This window comes from Leucoraja erinacea, chromosome 9, assembly GCF_028641065.1.
Source record: "Leucoraja erinacea ecotype New England chromosome 9, Leri_hhj_1, whole genome shotgun sequence".
NCBI classification, from domain to species: Eukaryota; Metazoa; Chordata; class Chondrichthyes; order Rajiformes; family Rajidae; genus Leucoraja; species Leucoraja erinaceus.
The window spans coordinates 2,169,011-2,189,744 of record NC_073385.1 but is presented as its reverse complement, the minus strand read 5'-3'; the positions used below and the strand labels follow the sequence as shown (position 1 = coordinate 2,189,744).

Sequence of the window (20,734 nt, the reverse complement as noted above, 5' to 3'; positions counted from 1 at the left end):
CAGGCAACATTCTAGTAAATCTCCTCTGTACTCTCTCTATTTTGTTGACATCCTTCCTATAATTAGGCGACCATTACACCATACACCATACTCCAAAATTGGCCTCACCAATGCCTTGTACAATTTTAACATTACATCCCAACTTGCTGAAACCCAGGCAACATTCTAGTAACTATTGGCTTAGTATAATTGTAAATTGTCCCTAGTGTGTGCAGGATAGTGCTAGTATGCGGGGATTGCTAGTTGTGGGCCAAAGGGCCTATTTCTGCACTGTATCTCTAAACAAAACTAAAGATTGTCTACATTGACAATTTATTCTCACACTTTCCTATCATCTGTGGCCCCACATACTTCTGTTGCTAATTCAGGGCAACTTACAGTTCCAACTAGTCTATTAACTGTCATGTCTGTGGAATGTGGGAGGAAATCTTACTTGAGAGATATCACATAGTCACAAGAAAATCCCAGATAGACACCAACCATGATATGGATCCAACCCGTTACATTGCCAATACGATGGGCCGTCAATTTCTACGGTCACTTTTTCAAAGTAATATTGGTCCATGATAGCTGTATTGATGGTATTATGCTGTGCTTACTATCTATCCTCAGGTGCCAACATCAACACCCAGGCCAGTGATAATGCCTCAGCGTTATATGAAGCCTGTAAAAATGAGCATGTAGACATCGTGGAGTTCCTCCTGTCACAAAACGCTGATGCAAACAAGGGAAATAAGGATGGCTGGCTGCCTCTCCACATCGCAGCTGCAAAAGGCAACTCGGAGTAAGTTTGTGACATGCTGAGTTGAAAATAATGTGAAGGATTTAATTACTGTGGCCTTGCGCTCTGAAATTTGAGTTGAACAATTAATATTGAAAGGAGAAATAAGATGGGGAGATACTTGCTGTGGATCTGTTTAGCAACAGTGCACATTTATGAACATAACTGCTTGTAATAATTTCAGCATTTCGTTTTTTTTTAGTTTTAGAGATACAACATGGAAACGGTCCCGTCAGCCCATGGAGTCTACACTGACTATCGATCACCCATTCACAATAGTCCCATGCTATCCCTACTTTCGCATCTACTCTCTGCACGCTGGGGATAATTTATAGGCCAATTAATCTACAATCCTTAATGTTTTTGGAATGTGGGAGGAAAGCAGAACACCCAGAGGAAACCCACGCGGTCACAGGGAATACTTGCAAACTCCGCACAGATAGCACCGGAGGTCAGGATCAAACCCGGGTCTGTGACAATGTGATGCAGCAACTCTACCAGTTGCACCAATGTACAACCCCTTTGAAAATATTTTTATATCAAAATATTTAATATGACCTTTAAGAACACCCAATATATATAAAGGCACTATGTTATAAGATGGTGAACTAGGTCAGGTATATTAATTGTGTAGATGATGCTTAAGCAATTAAATGACAAAATAAATGATCATGCAGCATTATTACTCAATCCTGGAGACGTCTATGATAGAGCGGGCACTGGAGCACAAACATTACCAATCCAAAGAATTACCACCACATCAATGCAAAATGCCTTATAGTAAAGACTTCCAGATGTTTAAAAAAAAAGCCAAATGCTTACCTATTTACATTGTGCAAGCCAGCAGCTTGTTTAATATCTGGGAAATAGATCAACTGCATAGTTAAGGGAATCTCAGCGGGACAGGCAGAATCTCTGGAGAGAAGGAATGCTGCCTGTCCTGCTGAGTTACTCCAGCATTTTAGTGTCTACCTTCATTTTAAACCAGCATCTGCAGTTCTTTCCTACACATAGTTAGGGAATCTTATTTATGCCAACCTAGAACCAGCTTTGGATTAAACCTTCCTCCTCACTGTCCCCTCCATCTCGGTAGTCAGTGAGCATCAGTGCAGAAGTGCAAGAAATGGAGCTCCAGGATTAATCCATCAGCTTCCTCCCCCACCATGTACTCATTTTGTGAGTTTAAAAGTCCTCTGATCCCTGCATGACCAATGGGAGAATTAAAAAGTGCCCTGAGAGGCAGTCAATTTGAAAGAGGAGCCGAGAAGTATTTTCACACAGTACAATAGTTTTGTTTTGCTAAGTGTTGCAATTCCATTAAAAACCCCAAAATAGACCTACTGTGTGATTCCCACAAGATGCTGAATTGCCTTAGGGCTTTTGCAGAGATGCCTCTTTGTACATAGAGACATCAAATGGCCTTTAATTTGGATACCATTATTTTAAAATTTGTTTGAGCATAAGGAGACAATGATAAGGCCAGCATCAGCATCAGTTAAGATGAATTGGGCAGCACAGTGGTGCAGCAGCAGAATTACTGCCCTACAGTACCACTGGTTCGATCCCGACTACGGGTTCTGTCTGTACGGAGTTTGTATGTTCTCCCTGTGACCGTGTGGGTTTTCCCCGGGTGCTCTAGTTTCCTCCCACACTCCAAAGACATACAGGTCTGAAGGTTAATTGGCTTTGGTAAAAATTGTAAATTGTCCCTAGTGTGTAGGATAGGGACATGGTACGGGGATCACAGGTCAGCATGGACTTGGTGGACCATAGGGCCTGTTTCCAGGCTGTATATCTAAACTAAAAATCTAAGCTAATTAAGAGGAATTGGTCAATCACCATAGAATTTGGGGCCTTGATCCTCTTACAGGTATGTTCAGTTTAGTTGATTGTCACGTGTGCCGAGGTTCAGTGAACAGTTTTTGTTGCGTTCCCTTTAAGATTTGAATGCTCATCACTTTTCCCTCCCAGTCCATCGCTGCAAATGTCCTTCTAGCTCCTCACCATCATAGTCCAGATTATGACCATAAACACAATCACCTGGAGCAGGTTGCATTCTTATCTAGCCATAGAGTAATTCAGCGTAGAACCAGGCCCTACGGTCGACCAAGATGGCCCATCAACACTAGTCCCACCTGCCTGTCCATATCCTTCTAAACCTATCCTATCCTGTCCAAATGTCTTTTAAACCTTGTGAAGGACATTCTTGCCATAGAGGTAGTGCAGAGAAGGTTCACCAGACTGATTCCTGGGATGTCAGGACTGTCTTATGAAGAAAGACTGGATAGACTTGGTTTATACTCTCTAGAATTTAGGAGATTGAGAGGGGATCTTATAGAAACTTACAAAATTCTTAAGGGGTTGGACAGGCTAGATGCAGGAAGATTGCTCCCGATGTTGGGGAAGTCCAGGACAAGGGGTCACAGCTTAAGGATAAGGGGGAAATCCTTTAAAACCGAGATGAGAAGAACTTTTTTCACACAGAGAGTGGTGAGTCTCTGGAACTCTCTGCCGCAGAGGGTAGTCGAGGCCAGTTCATTGGCTATATTTAAAGAGGGAGTTAGATGTGGCCCTTGTGGCTAAGGGGATCAGAGGGTATGGAGAGAAGGCAGGTACGGGATACTGAGTTGGATGATCAGCCATGATCATATTGAATGGCGGTGCAGGCTCGAAGGGCCGAATGGCCTACTCCTGCACCTAATTTCTATGTTTCTAAATACCTCCTCCAGCAGCTCGTTCCATATATCCACCACCATTTGTGTGAAAATGTTGCCTCCCCAGGTTCTTATTAAATCTTTCCTCACTCACCTTAATCCCATGTCCCCTAGTTCTTGATTACACATTCTGGGTAAAAGACTGCATTTGGACTATCTATTGCTCTCATGATCTTATACACCTCTATAAGATCGCCACTCATCCTCCTGTGCTCTAAGGGATAAAGTCCTAGCCTGCTCAATCTCTGTCAATAGCTTGGGCACTCAAGTCCTGTCAACATCCTCGTAAATCTTCTCTGCACCCTTTCCAGCTTAGCTCCATCTTTAACCTTTGAGTTGTTGATTTCTCTTCAACTCCTCCCCATCTGAAACTCTAACCGACCCGACCTAACCCCTGTCCTCTCTCCACCATGACTTATTCACATGATCGGAAGGTCAACTGCCAATGGCAGAGCTCCCAGTGAAAAAAACCTGTCTTGTCCACAACCTGTGCCAACTCTGCAGCACAAGACGCTTTGAGCTTCATTCAGTAAAACAGTATTGAGGCAGAGGCAGCACACAGCAGCCATCAGTCAGCATTCAATTCCCCCTCACCACCACTGCCCAGTTAAACACCCAGAACAGCTTCTAGACTAAGAGATACCCAGGCTATTAAATGTGTTGTGGCATAATCCACTGCTGAAGAAGTTCGGCATGTCCTCTACAACTCTCACCAACCTATACAGATACACCATAGAAAGTATTTGATTAGAATGCATTACAGCTTGGTTTGGGAACAGCTCCATCCAAGACTGTAAGGAATTGCAGCAAACTGTGGACGTAGCCCAGACCATCACACAAACCAACCTCCCTTCCATTGACTCCATTTATACCTCACGCTGCTTTGGCAAGTTGCACCCTGGCCACTCCCTCTTCTCCCCTCTCCCATCAGGCAATAGGTATAGAAGTGTGAAAACACACAACTCCAGATTCATGGACAGTTTCTTCCCAACTGTTATCAGGCAACTAAATCATCCTACCACAACCAGAAATCAGTTCGATATTACAATCTACCTCTTTAGTGACCCTCGGACTATCCTTGATCGGACTTTGCTGGCTTTACCTTGCACTAAATGTTATTCCCTTATCATGTATCTATACGCTGTAAATGGCACGAGTGTAATCATGTATTGTCTTTCTGCCAACTGCATCGCACGCAACAACAGCTTTTCACTGTAACTTGGTACCTGTGACAATGAACTAAACTAAATTAAAACTAAACTGATACAGGGGAAGATTAGCCTAAAAATTGTCCTTGGTCTCATACGATGAACACAAAGTGCTTTGCGTTCCATTTTGGAGATGATATCACATTGCATTTTGGAAATGGAGTAGTTCATGCAGCCACAATTGTACATTTACCTTCCTCAGCAGTGGTGTGTTCTTTCTTCCTATTGTACAAAGGTATGTCATGTTGATTGAATGAAGCTAATCTTACCAAACCTGTTAAACAGTGCGTTATCTCACCATGAAAAATAGTCTCACAATCCGTCTCATCAATTATTTTGCTTATCAAGCCTCAAGATTTGGGTTCAGGCATTGCAGAGGGTGGTGAAAATTGCCCAACGCATCACCGGTTCCTCGCTCCCCTCCATTGAGTCTGTCCAAAGCAAGCGTTGTCTGCGGAGGGCGCTCAGCATCGCCAAGGACTGCTCTCACCCCAACCATGGACTGTTTACCCTCCTACCATCCGGGAGGCGCTACAGGTCTCTCCGTTGCCGAACCAGCAGGTCGAGGAACAGCTTCTTCCCGGCGGCTGTCACTCTACTCAACAACGTACCTCGGTGACTGCCAATCACCACCCCCCCCCCCCCCCCGGACACTTATTATTATTTATTCAAATAATTTGCTATGTCGCTCTTCCAGGGAGATGCCAAATGCATTTCGTTGTCTCTGTACTGTACACTGACAATGACAATTAAAATTGAATCTGAATCTGAATCTGAGGTGACAAAGGGCCTATTTTACACACCTAGTCTTCCTCTTGGGCAAGTAACTTCAAGACTAAGTTCACTAAGCAAGGAAGTCTGAGATTAATTGATGTCACTGAATGCAGTCACAAGTTGATCACACTCACGTTGTGTTGCTGGTGGAATGGAATGGAATACTTTATCGTCACAGTGAAATTCTTTGTTGCATACACAATGTACACAAATAGTGGCCACCTACGGCACGCCGGCTCCTTTTCTTCACCCCCACCCCCTTCCACCACACAGTGGATCCCCCATGCTGTGTCCCCATTGTCCATTGTTCTCCCCCCACCTCCCTCACAGCGATCCCCCCCCCACCCAGGGTCCTCCATTGTTCTCCCCCCCCCCCCCCCCCCCTGAAAGTGATTTCTTACAAGAAACTTACAAAATTCTTAAGGGGTTGGACAGGCTGGATGCAGGAAGATTGTTCCCGATGTTGGGGAAGTCCAGAACAAAGGGTCACAGTTTAAGGATAAGGGGGAAATCTTTTAGGACTGAGATGAGAAAAACTTTTTTCACACAGAGAGTGGTGAATCTCTGGAACTCTCTGCCACAGAGGGTAGTTGAGGCCACAGTTCATTGGCTATATTTAAGAGGGAGTTAGATGTGGCCCTTGTGGCTAAGGGGATCAGGGGGTATGGAGAGAAGGCAGGTACTGGATACCGAGTTGGATGATCAGCCATGATCATATTGAATGGCGGTGCAGGCTCGAAGGGCCGAATGGCCTACTCCTGCACCTATTTTCTATGTTTCTATGTTACTATGATTTATGCCTGACAGATCATTGTCAATGTTTTGTTCTTACCCAGCCTGGTTCAGGTATTGATTCCCGTTACCAGTAAGGTCCGCGTGAGACGCAGTGGGATTAGTCCTCTTCATCTTGCTGTTCAGCATAACCACGTGGATGTTATTGAAGAGCTAATAGAAGCCGGCTTTAACGTTAATGCTCTCCTATCACCTGAAAGATCGCGACTTTTTGAAGACAAGCGCACTTCTATTTTGTACTTTGCTGTTTACAACAACAATATAGAGTCTACAGAAATACTGCTGAAGGCTGGAGCACATCCCAACGTGGATTTGATAACCCCCCTTCTCATTGCTATCCGACATGGCTCCATCAAAATTATCCAGATCCTCATGGACTATGGCGCTAACATCAATGCCTATATTCTGACACACCCCACTTCCTTCCCGGCAACAATTATGTTTTCTATGAAGTACCTCAGTTTGCTAAAGTTAATCATGGACTATGGTGGTGACGGAGAATCCTGCTTTAATTGTGACTATGGCAGTTGTCAACACCCAGAGCCAGTGCAGAGAAACCCTGAAAGAGAGCCAGAACATAAACATCCGAAAGTTGTCCAAGTAAGTTACTCAAACACCTTCACGTTTTAAAATGTTATTCGTGCAATTCTATCCTTTATGTGGTGAATTGAGCATAATTGCAAAATTAATGAAAAGTATAAAAGCTAATTATTCTGTATGGCTTAGTGCAGATTGATAATTCTGGACGAATTGTTCTGGTCTAATTCTGGTCTGAAGAAGGATCTCGACCCGAAACGTCACCCATTCCTTCTCTCCAGAGATGCTGCCTGTCCAGCTGAGTTATTCCAGCTCTTTGTGTCTAACACCTTGATAATTAATAATACTGGGGAAAATCACCCATTACCTAACTGCACAACATAATGCCTTGAAGGGAGGCACAAGAGACTGCAGAAACTGGAATCTGGAGCAAAACACAAAGTGCTGGAAGATCCAAGTGATTCAATCCAATGATACTTTATTGTCACATGTACCTAGGTGAAGTGAAATGCTTTGTTTAGCATACAACCCTTTAAAATCATACAGGAGACCTCACCTAGGCAGCACACAAGTGTTGCCACGTTTCTGGCGCTGACAAAGTTTCATAAAATACAGGAAGAAGGGTCCTGATCCAATATGTCAGCTGTCCATTCCCTCCACAGATGCTGCCTGACCCGTTGAGTTCCTCCACTATTTTATGTCTTCTCAGTGTCTTAAGGTTCCATGAGTGTTTCCAAGTTCAAAGGACGTTACAATTTCTAGGTGATGTGAAGGCCCATAAATACTGAAAGAATGGGAGATAAAACAGTTTTAAAATGAACTGAACCAAAATGCCATTGTCTTAAGCAATCAGTCTCGATTATCTTTGCACAGTGCAGATTAGGAGCCTTTTTTAAGATCCTCAATTTGGGTGATAGTGATGGAACTCCCCTTGTGGCTTGTTTAGGAACCCGCCTAATACACATCAATGCTGCAGCGAGACCATGCCTCCGTACTACTCAAATGGAATTTGAACTTTTAAATGCCACAGAAATGTACTAAAAGTTCCAAGTTCATCTCAAATTCTAACCTTCCTTTCATTCCCAGCTGTGGTGACTCTGACCTCCCTTCATTCCCTTTGGTTCAATAATTTCAGGGCCGTAACTCGGAGAGTGAATTTAATCTAATTTCATGCAGAGTTTAAATATACACAGTATTTCAAGATAGTCATATGTTTATTTCTCTTGAAGCCTTTTAAAGTTTGGCCAAAACAGAGAATTCCTTAAATGTTACTCATGTGAACTGCCCCATTGCTCACAAATTCTTTAAAGAAGATTCTTTTAAGTCACTGTCGCTCAAAGCCTCCAACAGCCGTCCCTAGAAAGGAGGCCCAAGTGATCTGTTTCAAATCCCTTTTCTATCGTTTTATGAGTTACCAGGATCCTTCAGGGATCTAAATAGCTGCCCTCTAAAATTCAAAACCAAATTCTTGGGTGGCACTGTGGTGCAGCTGGTGGAGATGCTGCCTCACACTGCCAGACACCCCAGTTCAATCCTGACCTCAGGTACTGTTTGTGTGGAGTTTGCACGTTCTCCCCGTGACCATGCGGATTTCCTCCTGGTGCTCCAGTTCCCTCCCACATCACAAAGATGTGCAGGTTTATAGATTTATTGGCCTCTGTAAATTGCTCCCTGTGGTTACAAAAGTGGGATAACTTAAAACTAGTGTGGACGTGTGATCAATGTTTGGCGTGGAGTCGGTGGGCCGATTGCCTGTTTCTACACTGTATCTCTAAGTACAGGTGCACAACCTTTTATCCGAAAGCCTTGGGACCAGACACTTTTCGTAATTCAGAATTATTCGGCTTTCGGAATGGAAGATTTTTAGCGTAGATTTTAATGGCTGGCGCAGTGGTAGAGTGCTCGGCTCATATCCGCAAGGTCGCGAGTTTGCGCCTCGATCCCGGCAGTTACTCGATCGCGAGTTTGAGTCTTCAATGTAGTTTTTTCTTGCAGAATAGCGAGGGTTAGGCTGGGATCATTCTCTGCGAGGTGATCTTAGTGCGGGAGACAAGTGTAGGAGAGGTGTACTGACTGTGTGGGCAGAACTTTGGAAGTGATTGCCCACCATTCTCAAAAGCCGAACGCACTACTCTCTGCAGAGCCTTCTTGTCCTTGGCAGAGCAATTCCCAAACCAGATGGTAATGTTCCCGGACAAGATGCTTTCCACCGCCGCTGCGTAGAAGCACTGGAGGATCCTCGGAGACACTCTGAATTTCCTCAATTGCCTCAATAATATAACATCTGCAATTTTCTTAGAATCAACATTTACACGTCGACCATTATAAATTGATTTATGGGAAAATAAATGACCATAATCGTTTGGTTTGAATAAGAACTCTCCAGAGTCCCTTAATTTGCCCTGTCCTCAATCCACATCCTTCATCCACTTGGGTGTCAAACAAATGGAGCAGATTTCCCCACACACAGAATACAAATAGCCTCATGGTCATTTTTGCAAATCCAACCCAGATTTAACTGTCGAACATTTACATTACAAACTGCTATTAAGGTTCAATTTGCACAGTTCCTGAAAATTAAGTGATTACAAAGGCTTTTGGTACCAATAGTTATGCTTCATTAAACCGACATTTCTTCTTTCTTACCACAATTTCCCTTGCTGCCTCGGGTTTAAGGAGGACTGTACTGAGTATCTAGTTTGGTTGGTTATTTAAATGGAATATTAGCAAGTCCAGAGCCAGGGGTGGTAGTTTAAGAATAAGGAGTCAGCCATTTAGGACTGAGATGAGAAAAAACGTTTGCACATGGAGAGTTGTGAATCTGTGGAATTCTCTGCCACAGATGGCAGTGGAGGCCAATTCACTGGATGTTTTCAAGAGAGAGTTATATTTAGCTCTTAGAGCTAGAGGAATGAAGGGATATGGAGAAAAAGCAGGAATGGGGTACTGATTTTAGATGATCAGCCATGTTCATATTGAATGGCGGTGCTGACTCGAAGAGCTGAATGGCCGACTCCTGCACCTATGTTTCTATGTTTCTAAGTTCCTGTCAGAAATATGTTGGAACAGGTTAATTGTTGTTAGTGAAATCCATGAGTTTATTTAGATTACAGATACAGAATGGAACATGCCCATCAGCCCACCAAGTCCACCTCGACCATCGATCTCCCGCTCACACTAGTATTATGTTATCCCACTTTACCATCCACTCCATGTGCATGAGGTGTCATTTACACAGGCCAATTAACCTACAAACCCGCACGTCTTTGGGATGTGGGAGGAAAGCAGAGTGTCCAAAGCTAACTCACGCGTGCACACGGAGAACCATATAACCATATAACAATTACAGCACGGAAACAGGCCATCTCGGCCCTACAAGTCCATGCCGACACAACTTTTTTTCTCTTAGTCCCACCTGCCTGCACTCATACCATAACCCTCCATTCCCTTCTCATCCATATGCCTATCCAATTTATTTTTAAATGATACCAACGAACCTGCCTCCACCAGTTCCACTGGAAGCTCATTCCACACCGCTACCATTCTCTGAGTAAAGAAGTTCCCCCTCATGTTACCCCTAAACTTCTGTCCCTTAATTCTGAAGTCATGTCCTCTTGTTTGAATCTTCCCTATTCTCAAAGGGAAAAGCTTGTCCACATCAACTCTGTCTATCCCTCTCATCATTTTAAAGACCTCTATCAAGTCCCCCCTTAACCTTCTGCGCTCCAGGGAATAAAGACCTAACTTATTCAACCTATCTCTGTAATTTAGTTGTTGAAACCCAGGCAACGTTCTAGTAAATCTCCTCTGTACCCTCATGCAAATTCGTGCAAGAACGTGCAAATTCCACACAGACAGCAACCAAAGTCAGGATTGAAGCTGAATATCTGGTGTGGTAAGGCAGCAGCACTGCATAGCTGTGCCACTGTGCCACGCTGTGATGAAACACTAAGTCATTGCTGATCATCCATCACCCTGTGTCTTATCCCACTTTCTTGACCATTCCCCATGCATTAAGGGCAATTTTAATGTTGGATAGATAGGAACCAATTTTTCTGGGCATTATATTTCAATGAAAGTAGGTTTGAATAATTATAGGATCAAGATAAAATACCCTTGCATCTCATGGAGTATTTGTTTCCACAGGATGTTAGTGAATAAGATACAACATGACAAAGCATTGGTCTATAACATAGCACAAACCACAAGTAGGCAGATTGGGCTCCTCGAGTTTAGAAAAGAGATATAGAGCCTTGTAGAGTAGCTTAATGGATAGTCCTATAGCATCACTATATTTGATAGTGTTCTTGGTTCTTGGTTTCTTGGTCCTCCAAAATATTCCAAATGGAATTTAAACTGGAGGTGGCAGAGGGAGGACTTAAGCCAGAAAGGGTTATTGGGAAGAAAGAGCTACTTTAAATTTAGTTGCATCATTAATGATCCACAATCTAGCATCTTACATAAAACTAGACTGTTGTCTACTGTATGAATGGAATAATGTATACTAATTAAAATAGGGCATATATTTTGAATAACATTCTAGACATTTGCAGCATATGTTAGGGAGATCTGTGATGTCAAGAATGTTGGATAAATCTCCACAGATTATTAGGTAATGTCATAGACCTTATAATTAGACACATATTTTAATTGCTTATAGTAACCATATAACAATTACAGCACGGAAACAGGCCATCTCGACCCTACAAGTCCGTGCCGAACAACTTTTTTTCCCTTAGTCCCACCTGCCTGCACTCATGCCATAACCCTCCATTCCCTTCTCATCCATATGCCTATCCAATTTATTTTTAAATGATACCAACGAACCTGCCTCCACCACTTCCACTGGAAGCTCATTCCACACCGCTACCACTTCTGAGTAAAGAAGTTCCCCTTCACGTTACCGCTATATTTCTGTCCCTTAATTCTGAAGTCATGTCCTCTTGTTTGAATCTTCCCTATTCTCAAAGGGAAAAGCTGATCCACATCAACTCTGTCTATCCCTCTCATCATTTTAAAGACCTCTATCAAGTCCCCCCTTAACCTTCTGCGCTCCAGAGAATAAAGACCTAACTTATTCAACCTTTCTCTGTAACTTAGTTGTTGAAACCCAGGCAACATTCTAGTAAATCTCCTCTGTACTCTCTCTATTTTGTTGACATCCTTCCTATCATTGGGCGACCAAAATTGTACACCATACTCCAGATTTGGTCTCACCAATGCCCTGTCGAATTTTAACATTACATTCCAGCTTCTATACTCAATGCTCTGATTTATAAAGGCTAGCATACCAAAAGCTTTCTTTACCACCCTATCTATATGAGATTCCACCTTCAAGGAACTATGCACGGTTATTCCCAGATCCCTCTGTTCAACTGTATTCTTCAATTCCCTACCATTTACCATGTACGTCTTAAATGTTGGATAAATCTCCACAGATTATTTGGTAATGTCGTAGACCTTATAATTAGACACATATTTTAATTGCTTATAGTACTAAATGTTACTGACAGAAAGCAAAACCTATAATTTCTTCCAAACCAAAATTATCACAATCAACGACGGAATGGATCCCTACATCAATTTCATGACTGCAACAAATAGACAACCCAGAATAATATTTTCCAGAATGCATCTTCACATTATAAATCAAATTGGTGTAGTTTAGTTTTTAGTTTAGAGATATAGTGCGGAAACAGGCCCTTCGGTCCACAGCAACCACACCGACCAACGATCCCCGCACATTAACACTATCCCACACACACTAGGGACAATTTACAATTACACCAAGCCAATATGGTTATATGGTTATATGGTTCTATGGTTATAAGCCTACAATCCTCTACGTCTTTTGAGTGTGGGAGGAAACCGGAGATCCAGGAGAAAACCCACGCAGGTCATGAGGAGTACTTACAAACTCCATACAGACAGCACCCATAGTCAGGGTTGAACCCGGGTCTCCGGTGCTGTAAGGCAGCAACTCTACCGCTATGCCACCATGATGTACCTTAATCAATACATGTGACAATAAACTGACCTTGAAAGCTAGAACCTTGTAATTGTAATGTTAATATTTCTCACATTATTTATCAATGTGCCTTTGTGCAATTCATTGATCTTCTAATATGCTTTTCAGTTTTGTGAGATTGTGTCTACAGCTGGACTCTGCCGATGGGCTGGGCCAATTATCGATGTGCTACTTGACTATGTTGGCAATGTGAATCTCTGCAGTAAATTGAGGGAACATCTGGACAGCTATGAAGGCTGGGAAGTTATCAAAGCCAAATCAGGCAAGTATATCCATATGCACAACAAAACCCCAGTAACAAACTTCATTGTTTTATCCTGACATGGAAACAGTCTGAATGGTAACATTTGGCATTTACTTAATTTTTAGCATTGTTTTTATCAAAGAGGTGATCTTTAGGACCGAAGTCTTTGCCATAAATTGTCCTATGGTTTGTGTTCATTAGTTGTAGGAGCAGAATTAGGCCATTCGGCCCATTAAGTATACTCTGCCTTTAATCATGGCGGATCTATCTTTCTCTCTCAACCCCATTCTCCTGCCTTCTCCCCATAACCCTTAACACTCTTACTCATCAAGGACCTATCAATCTCCACCTTAAAGATACCCATTGATATTACTCCACAGCCTTCTATGGCAATGAATTCCACAGATTTACCACCGTCTTACTAAAGAAATTCCTCCTCATCTCCTTTTAAAAGGTATGTCCTTTTATTCTGAAGCTATGACCTCTGACCTAGACTCTCCCACTAGTGGAAGCATCCTCTGGTACTATAAATGGTTTTCCAGTGGGAAAGAGCAAACAAGTCAGCATTTCAGTTCAAGGTCATTCTTCATGTCCTACTTGTTGCAAACTTCCCGAGCAACATCACAAAGTGCTTCCTTATTCACAATTAAGGATTACAAGGTGGCTCAGGCCAGGAAAACAAGAAAATAATAGGGGTTATGTATAAGTAATTACAAAAGATGTACAGTTTTTTCTCAAAAATGTAACAGTTATTTAAATGATATTTCTGTGATGTGAACTCCATTCCATATAACCATATAACAATTACAGCAAGGAAACAGGCCATCTCGGCCCTAAAAGTCTGTGCCGAGCAACTTTTTTCCCCTTAGTCCCACCTGCCTGCACTCATACCATGACCCTCCATTCCCTTCTCATCCATATAACTATCCAATTTATTTTTAAATGATACCAACGAACCTGCCTCCACCACTTGCACTGGAAGCTCATTCCACACCGCTACCACTCTCTGAGTAAATCAATCAATCAATCAATCAACCTTTATTGTCATCTTGCAAGCAACAAGTACAGTGCAAAATGAAAAGAAGTTCCCCCTCATGTTACCCCTAAACTTCTGTCCCTTAATTCTGAAGTCATGTCCTCTTGTTTGAATCTTCCCTATTCTCAAAGGGAAAAGCTTGTCCACATCAACTCTGTCTATCCCTCTCATCATTTTAAAGACCTCTATCAAGTCCCCCCTTAACCTTCTGCGCTCCAGAGAATAAAGACCTAACTTATTCAACCTTTCTCTGTAACTTAGTTGCTGAAACCCAGGCAACATTCTAGTAAATCTCCTCTGTACTCTCTCTATTTTGCTGGATTTTGTTGGATCAGGGTCCAAATAAAAGTGAGAGTAGTCTTAAAAAGAACAGCAGCTTCAGCAATCAGTGGCTTAATGTACCATCTTATGGCTAGACCCAAGTCAGATAACGCTACACCCTTTGGCCTTATGGTTTGATCAGTAGGAGATCTCAAATATATCAGCGTTGACCAGCTGAAGAACACACTGCAGTCACACAGCCTTTGAGGTGACTGAAATAAAAATATTGAATGATGGAAATACCTAGCATGTCAGACAGCATCCATGGAGAAGCAGATCGGGTTAATGACCTTTCAAGGGGACTGCAAAAGTGGATAAAAATGTCTTAAAATGTAAATCCCAAATGGAGAGGCGGAGTCCCCTGCAACGGACTGTTCCAGCTGCTACGGTCAGGCAAACGCCTCCGTTGCCATGCCGTGAGAACGGAGAGGTTGAGAAGGAGTTTCTTCCCATAGGCAATTCGGCCTGTAAACGCCTATCTCACCAGGGACTAACTCTACTGAACGTTTTTTCTTCCATTATTTATTATGTAAAAGAATATGTGTGTTATGATTGTGTTTATAATTTGTTTGGTTGTTTTGTTGTTTGTCTTTTGCACAAAAGTCCGCGAGCATTGCCACTCTCATTTCACCGCACATCTCGTATGTGTATGTGACAAATAAACTTGACTTGACTTGACTTGAGAGAGCAATAGAAATGTCCATGATAAGGTGGAAGGCAAATAAATTATATGACAAACGAGGTGGTGGAATAAGGTCAACATGGATGGTAAGGACACAAGTAAAGAAAGAGCAAATGGGTCGAGAGAGAATGGAAATTTGAAGCTCAGAATCCATTAAAGTCACATTTTAGTCTCTGATGTAGTCTTCGAGCTGAAACATTAACTGTTTCTTTCCACAGCTGCTGCCTGATCTGTTGTTTCCAGTGTTTCCTGCTTTTATTTCAGAGCTCAGTTTTGATTCTGAATGTCGAATAACGATGATAGTAAAACTATTGCCAACAGTACTATTAGAATGGAATTTAACAGAACGAGTACAGCACTTAACTACCACAAAAAAATACTGATTTTACCACTGGCATCTCAATGTTTAATGAATAAAAAAAACTCGTTAGGCTTGCGCTGAGAATTGTTTATTGGCCTGGTGCCAGAGAGGTCAGAGTGCAAGTGGGATGAGATATTAAGCTTCTGGTTACTGGAAGCTTGTTTACGGACTGATCCCTCTCCCCAACCCCAAACCAGAGTTAACTCTTAATTGTCCCTCACGTAACGTAGCAAGGATTAGTGTGCAAATAGCCCCCACACACCCACAATTTGGACTGTTTATACTGCTGAACTCTGGGAGGAGGTACCGCAGCATGAAGAGCGGGACAACCAGGTTCTGCAACAGCTTCATCCCCCAGGCCATAAGATTACTGAACAATCAACAAAACCGAGGCTAGAACTTTTTAAATATCGACACTTTTAAAAAACTTTTTATATATATTTATTTTACAGAACCATGCGCATGAGGCATTTTTATGGACGCACCTAGAACTTTTAACTATTACCTGATTTTGGAGAGTAAAATGCAACGAAATTTCGTTCAAGGTGCACTGTGTCTAGGTGTATATCTGAATGACAATAAAGTTTTCATTCATTCATTCATTAATACAATGATGGTGCTGGAGAAGGCTCCATAACAGCACTTGGTGTAGTGGTGAAGGAAATCAATGCCTGGAACCTCTTGCTTTGTGCATTTAACAGCACATGCTGAATCTGTAAGTTCAGTGGGGTTGTCACATTTACCACCTTGTTCCTGTGAATGCTGACATTATCATTGCAGTTTCCAGAACATGTTAAGATTACAAAGTACATAACATGCAGTTTTTGAATCAGATTCCCAAGAAATCCAAAGATATTGTGCTGAACATCTAATCAGTAAATTATTTGAAACATATGGAGCAAATCAATTATAAAATTGAGCACACTTACAGGGTCAAACTTTAATTAGAAGGATCCATGTGGGTTCTGTAAATATTAATCTGATAATGTATGGGTTTTCAGGAATTGACAGATCTTTAAACTTGTTACAGTACACACCATTTAATTAATTAATTGGATGGATCCAAACATGATATTATCGTAATAATGTGACTGGACTTTTAGAGATACAGCATGGAAACAGTCCCTTCGGCCCAACGAGTCCGCACTGACCAGCAATCGCCCCGTACACCAACACTATCCCACCTACTAGGGACAATTTACAACCTACAAACCTGTATGTCTTTGGAGTGTGGGAGGAAACCGGAGCACCTGGAGAATGTACAGATTCTGTACAGACAGCATTCATAGTCAGGATGGAACCTGGTCTCGGGCACTGTAAGGCAGAAACTACTGTACACCGCTGTGCCACTGTGCTGCCCCAAATGGATTAATGAAGAACTTGGCGTAACAACAATCACGCCATGACCATGGTGCAAACTATTGAGAAACAAACTGCTGAACATACATTTGTTTAATGACATATGTAATTTTCTACTTATTTGTAGATTTTTTGTACATTGATGATTTTATTCTTTGTTTAGAACTTCCAAGACCTCTTCTTCATCTTTGTCGAATTAAAATTCGAGCGATTTTGGGACGTGAGAGACTAAGACTTATCGAAATTCTGCCTCTCCCAGGCAGGCTGAGGAAATACTTGGACTATGACCTTACAAACGAGTTGGCATAAGCAGAGGCTTTGGCACGGAACGGAAGGATAATGTATTATAATCGTACTTGTGCATTAGAGGGTGCAGAGAAAGAAGTCAGCCCATAATCAGATTAGCAACAGCTACAAATCATTTTTGGATATGTGATGGAGCAAAACGAAATAATGTTTTGTGGAATAATAACACCAACTAACTATGTGATCTATGATTGATTGAGTGAGCACCAGGGGACTGGAAATAAATCAGGATCTTTGGATTTAAAAGGTTCCTAGCAAAGGAAATGGAAGCATTCTAATAATGCATATCATGCCAATCAGCGTGTGAATGAGAAATGGTACATTTAGCTACATCCTTTTCACACGTTCCAATGGAAGGTTCCCCTGAAGATCCCGCCTCTCTTTTTCCAGTGTTGGTGGAAATACTGTGCATGTCCAACATTTTGTATTTTCAAACCAGCTTTCTAACAGATTGCAGCATTTTAATCTGTATATACGTAATATAGAAAATGTACCGAGATTCACATAGAAGTGACCTGATGCATCAATGTGTGAGATAAAGATTTGGCAAGCAATTGTTTTTTGTGAAGGAATAGAAAAGAATGATTGATTATTTAGCATTGACACATTTTACACATGGAACTCCATGAAAAGTTCAATGGAAACACAGGAACCGCAGGTGCAGGTTTACAGAAAACGACAAAAGATACTGGAGTAACTTAGTGGGCCAGACAACAACTCTGGAGAACATGGATAGGTGATGTTTTTGGCCAGGATCTTTCTCCCAACTCGGAAGACACCTATCCATGTTCTCCAGAGATGCAGCCTGACCCGCTGATTTACTCCAGCAATTTGTATCTTCTTTGCATGAAAAATTCAAAGCTAATTAAGGTCAAACTATTATTGGAAGTTCAACACAACAATTAATTTTTATGTTCAAGAAGGAACTGCAGATGCTGGAAGATCGAAGGTACACAAATTTGCTGGAGAAACTCAGCGGGTGCAGCAGCATCTATGGAGCGAAGGAAATAGGCGACGTTTCGGGCCGAAACGTCGCCTATTTCCTTCGCTCCATAGATGCTGCTGCACCCGCTGAGTTTCTCCAGCAATTTTGTGTACCAATTAATTTTTATGATTTATATTGAAATTATAAACACAAAATCTGTTAGACGTTGTTCTGCAGAAAACAAACGTTACTATTTACTTTTGCTAGTTGATGTGTAAGTGCTTTGTGTTAAATGGAATACCACAGCAACTGAAGAGCAATCTGTTTTTTTATTTTTCTTCACTGAGAGTAAATAGTTCTTGAAAACACTTTGCAACCCTTTACTTCTGAACTCTCTCACTGTTAAATGCACGATTGAGTATAGGAGTATAGGATTTGAGTATAGGAGCAGGGAGGTTCTACTGCAGTTGTACAGGGTCTTGGTGAGACCACACCTGGAGTATTGCGTACAGTTTTGTTCTCCAAATCTGAGGAAGGACATTATTGCCATAGAGGGAGTGCAGAGACGGTTCACCAGACTGATTCCTGGGATGTCAGGACTGTCTTATGAAGAAAGACTGGATAGACTTGGTTTATACTCTCTAGAATTTAGAAGATTGAGAGGGGATCTTATAGAAACTTACAAAATTCTTAAGGGGTTGGACAGGCTAGATGCAGGAAGATTGTTCCCGATGTTAGGGAAGTCCAGGACAAGGGGTCACAGCTTAAGGATAAGGGGGAAATCCTTTAAAACCGAGATGAGAAGAACTTTTTTTCACACAGAAAGTGGTGAATCTCTGGAACTCTCTGCCACAGAGGGTAGTTGAGGCCAGTTCATTGGCTATATTTAAGAGGGAGTTAGATGTGGCCCTTGTGGCCAAGGGTATCAGAGGGTATGGAGAGAAGGCAGGTACGGGATACTGAGTTGGATGATCAGCCATGATCATATTGAATGGCGGTGCAGGCTCGAAGGGCCGAATGGCCTACTCCTGCACCTAATTTCTATGTTTCTATGATGTTGCAAGATCAACCAGCCCAGAAATGACAAGCCCTAATTTCCTGTCATGCTTTTGCTAAATTACCTCATCTTACTCAAGCCAACAGTTGGAATTCTGAAACAGGAAGCCTGGGGCCTGTGGTGTCACTGAATTTGATAATGGGGGATCTCGAGAACCAATTAAATGATGGTTGATTTGTTAGTCTTTGCTCCACATCCCTTAATACCCTTGTGTAAAAAATTATGATTAATGTTATGAAATTTTCCTGTGACCCAACCTAAGCCATCGAGTAGGCAGTTTTAGATTTAGCCAACCTTCTGGTGAAAAGTGTTTCCACATCACACTCCTAGTTCTAATTACATATTTTTCTCTGGGCGAACCCTAACCCCACTGGTGAAAATTGTTTCCCTGAATCTACTTGCCAATAATTAACCACCAGCAATATATCAGGCCAAGATCATAATAGTCAAATATCAAGTCAATTGTAAAGAGCAATAGATGAAGAAGGATTTTATGGCTGAAGTCCTGGGGAGATTTGTACATAAAGACGTTGCTGAACAGATGATAGGAGAACATTTGGTAAAATGAGCAGATTGAAAAAATGTCCTTTGAAATTTTATCTGCATTGTATACATTTGGTGCATTTTAATGGCAATTCCAAGAGTTTCATTCGGCTTTTGAACTAATTCGATTAATTAAGGAATATTCATAAACCTGAGCACTATAATGACTTCGACACAAGGACAAAAAGCAAAACTAAAGAGCAAATATAATGTCAGTCCTACAGCCAACAGAGTTGATTACAGGTACACAAAAATGCTGGAGAAACTCAGCGGGTGCAGCAGCATCTATGGAGCGAAGGAAATAGGTGACGTTTCGGGCCGAAACCCTTCTTCAGTCTGAAGAAGGGTTTCGGCCCGAAACGTCACCTATTTCCTTCACTCCATAGATGCTGCTGCACCCGCTGAGTTTCTCCAACATTTTTGCGTACCTTCGATCTTCCAGCATCTGCAGTTCCTTCTTGAACACAACAGAGTTGATTACAGTGTTGATACAGTGTATGTGCGTCTGGATCAGTCATTCAAACTTTGAAACCAGATTGATTTAAATAATAAGAGATACAAGAGACTGCAGATGCTGGAATCTAGAGCAAAAAAAACAAACTGTTTGGAAAAACTCAGTGAGTCAGGCACCATCTGTGAATAGAAATGGCAAGTCATTGTTTTGGGTCAAGACCTCTCATCTGGATCGGAGTTCCTCTATCAGTTCATTTACTGTTCCAGTCCAGATGAAATGTCACAACCTGAAACATCGATTGTATATTCCCTCCCCTGACTTCAGGAAATGGGGTGGAGTTCAACCCCATTGAGTGTATCAATGTTTATGGGGTGGAGATGGTCAAGAATTTCACGTTCCGAGGTTAAATATCACCAACAATTTGACTTGCCCCAGCCACGTTGATACAGCCAGGTAACCATAACAACACCTTTATTTCCTCAGAAGACTGATGACATTTGGCATGATTACAATTATCTTACTAATTTATATAGATACACCACAGAAAGAACCATGTCCTGATGCATCAAGGCTTGGTTTGACAACTGCTCTTCCCAAGACCAAAATAAATTG

The 20,734-nt window shown here is 41.9% G+C and overlaps 1 protein-coding gene across 1 annotated transcript in view; it reads left to right on the top strand.

Annotated features, from left to right (window-relative positions):
• The window catches only part of asb2a.1 (ankyrin repeat and SOCS box containing 2a, tandem duplicate 1), a 47,054-nt gene extending 27,112 nt beyond the window's left edge, over positions 1 to 19,942 (top strand). The window contains exons 7-10 of the mRNA XM_055640082.1: positions 613 to 784; positions 6,314 to 6,869; positions 12,943 to 13,096; positions 17,001 to 19,942. Coding sequence (XP_055496057.1) covers positions 613 to 784; positions 6,314 to 6,869; positions 12,943 to 13,096; positions 17,001 to 17,146 — 1,028 coding nt within the window. The 3' untranslated portion in view covers positions 17,147 to 19,942. The remainder of the gene's footprint in view (positions 1 to 612; positions 785 to 6,313; positions 6,870 to 12,942; positions 13,097 to 17,000) is intronic.
• The last annotated feature ends 792 nt before the right edge of the window (positions 19,943 to 20,734 follow it).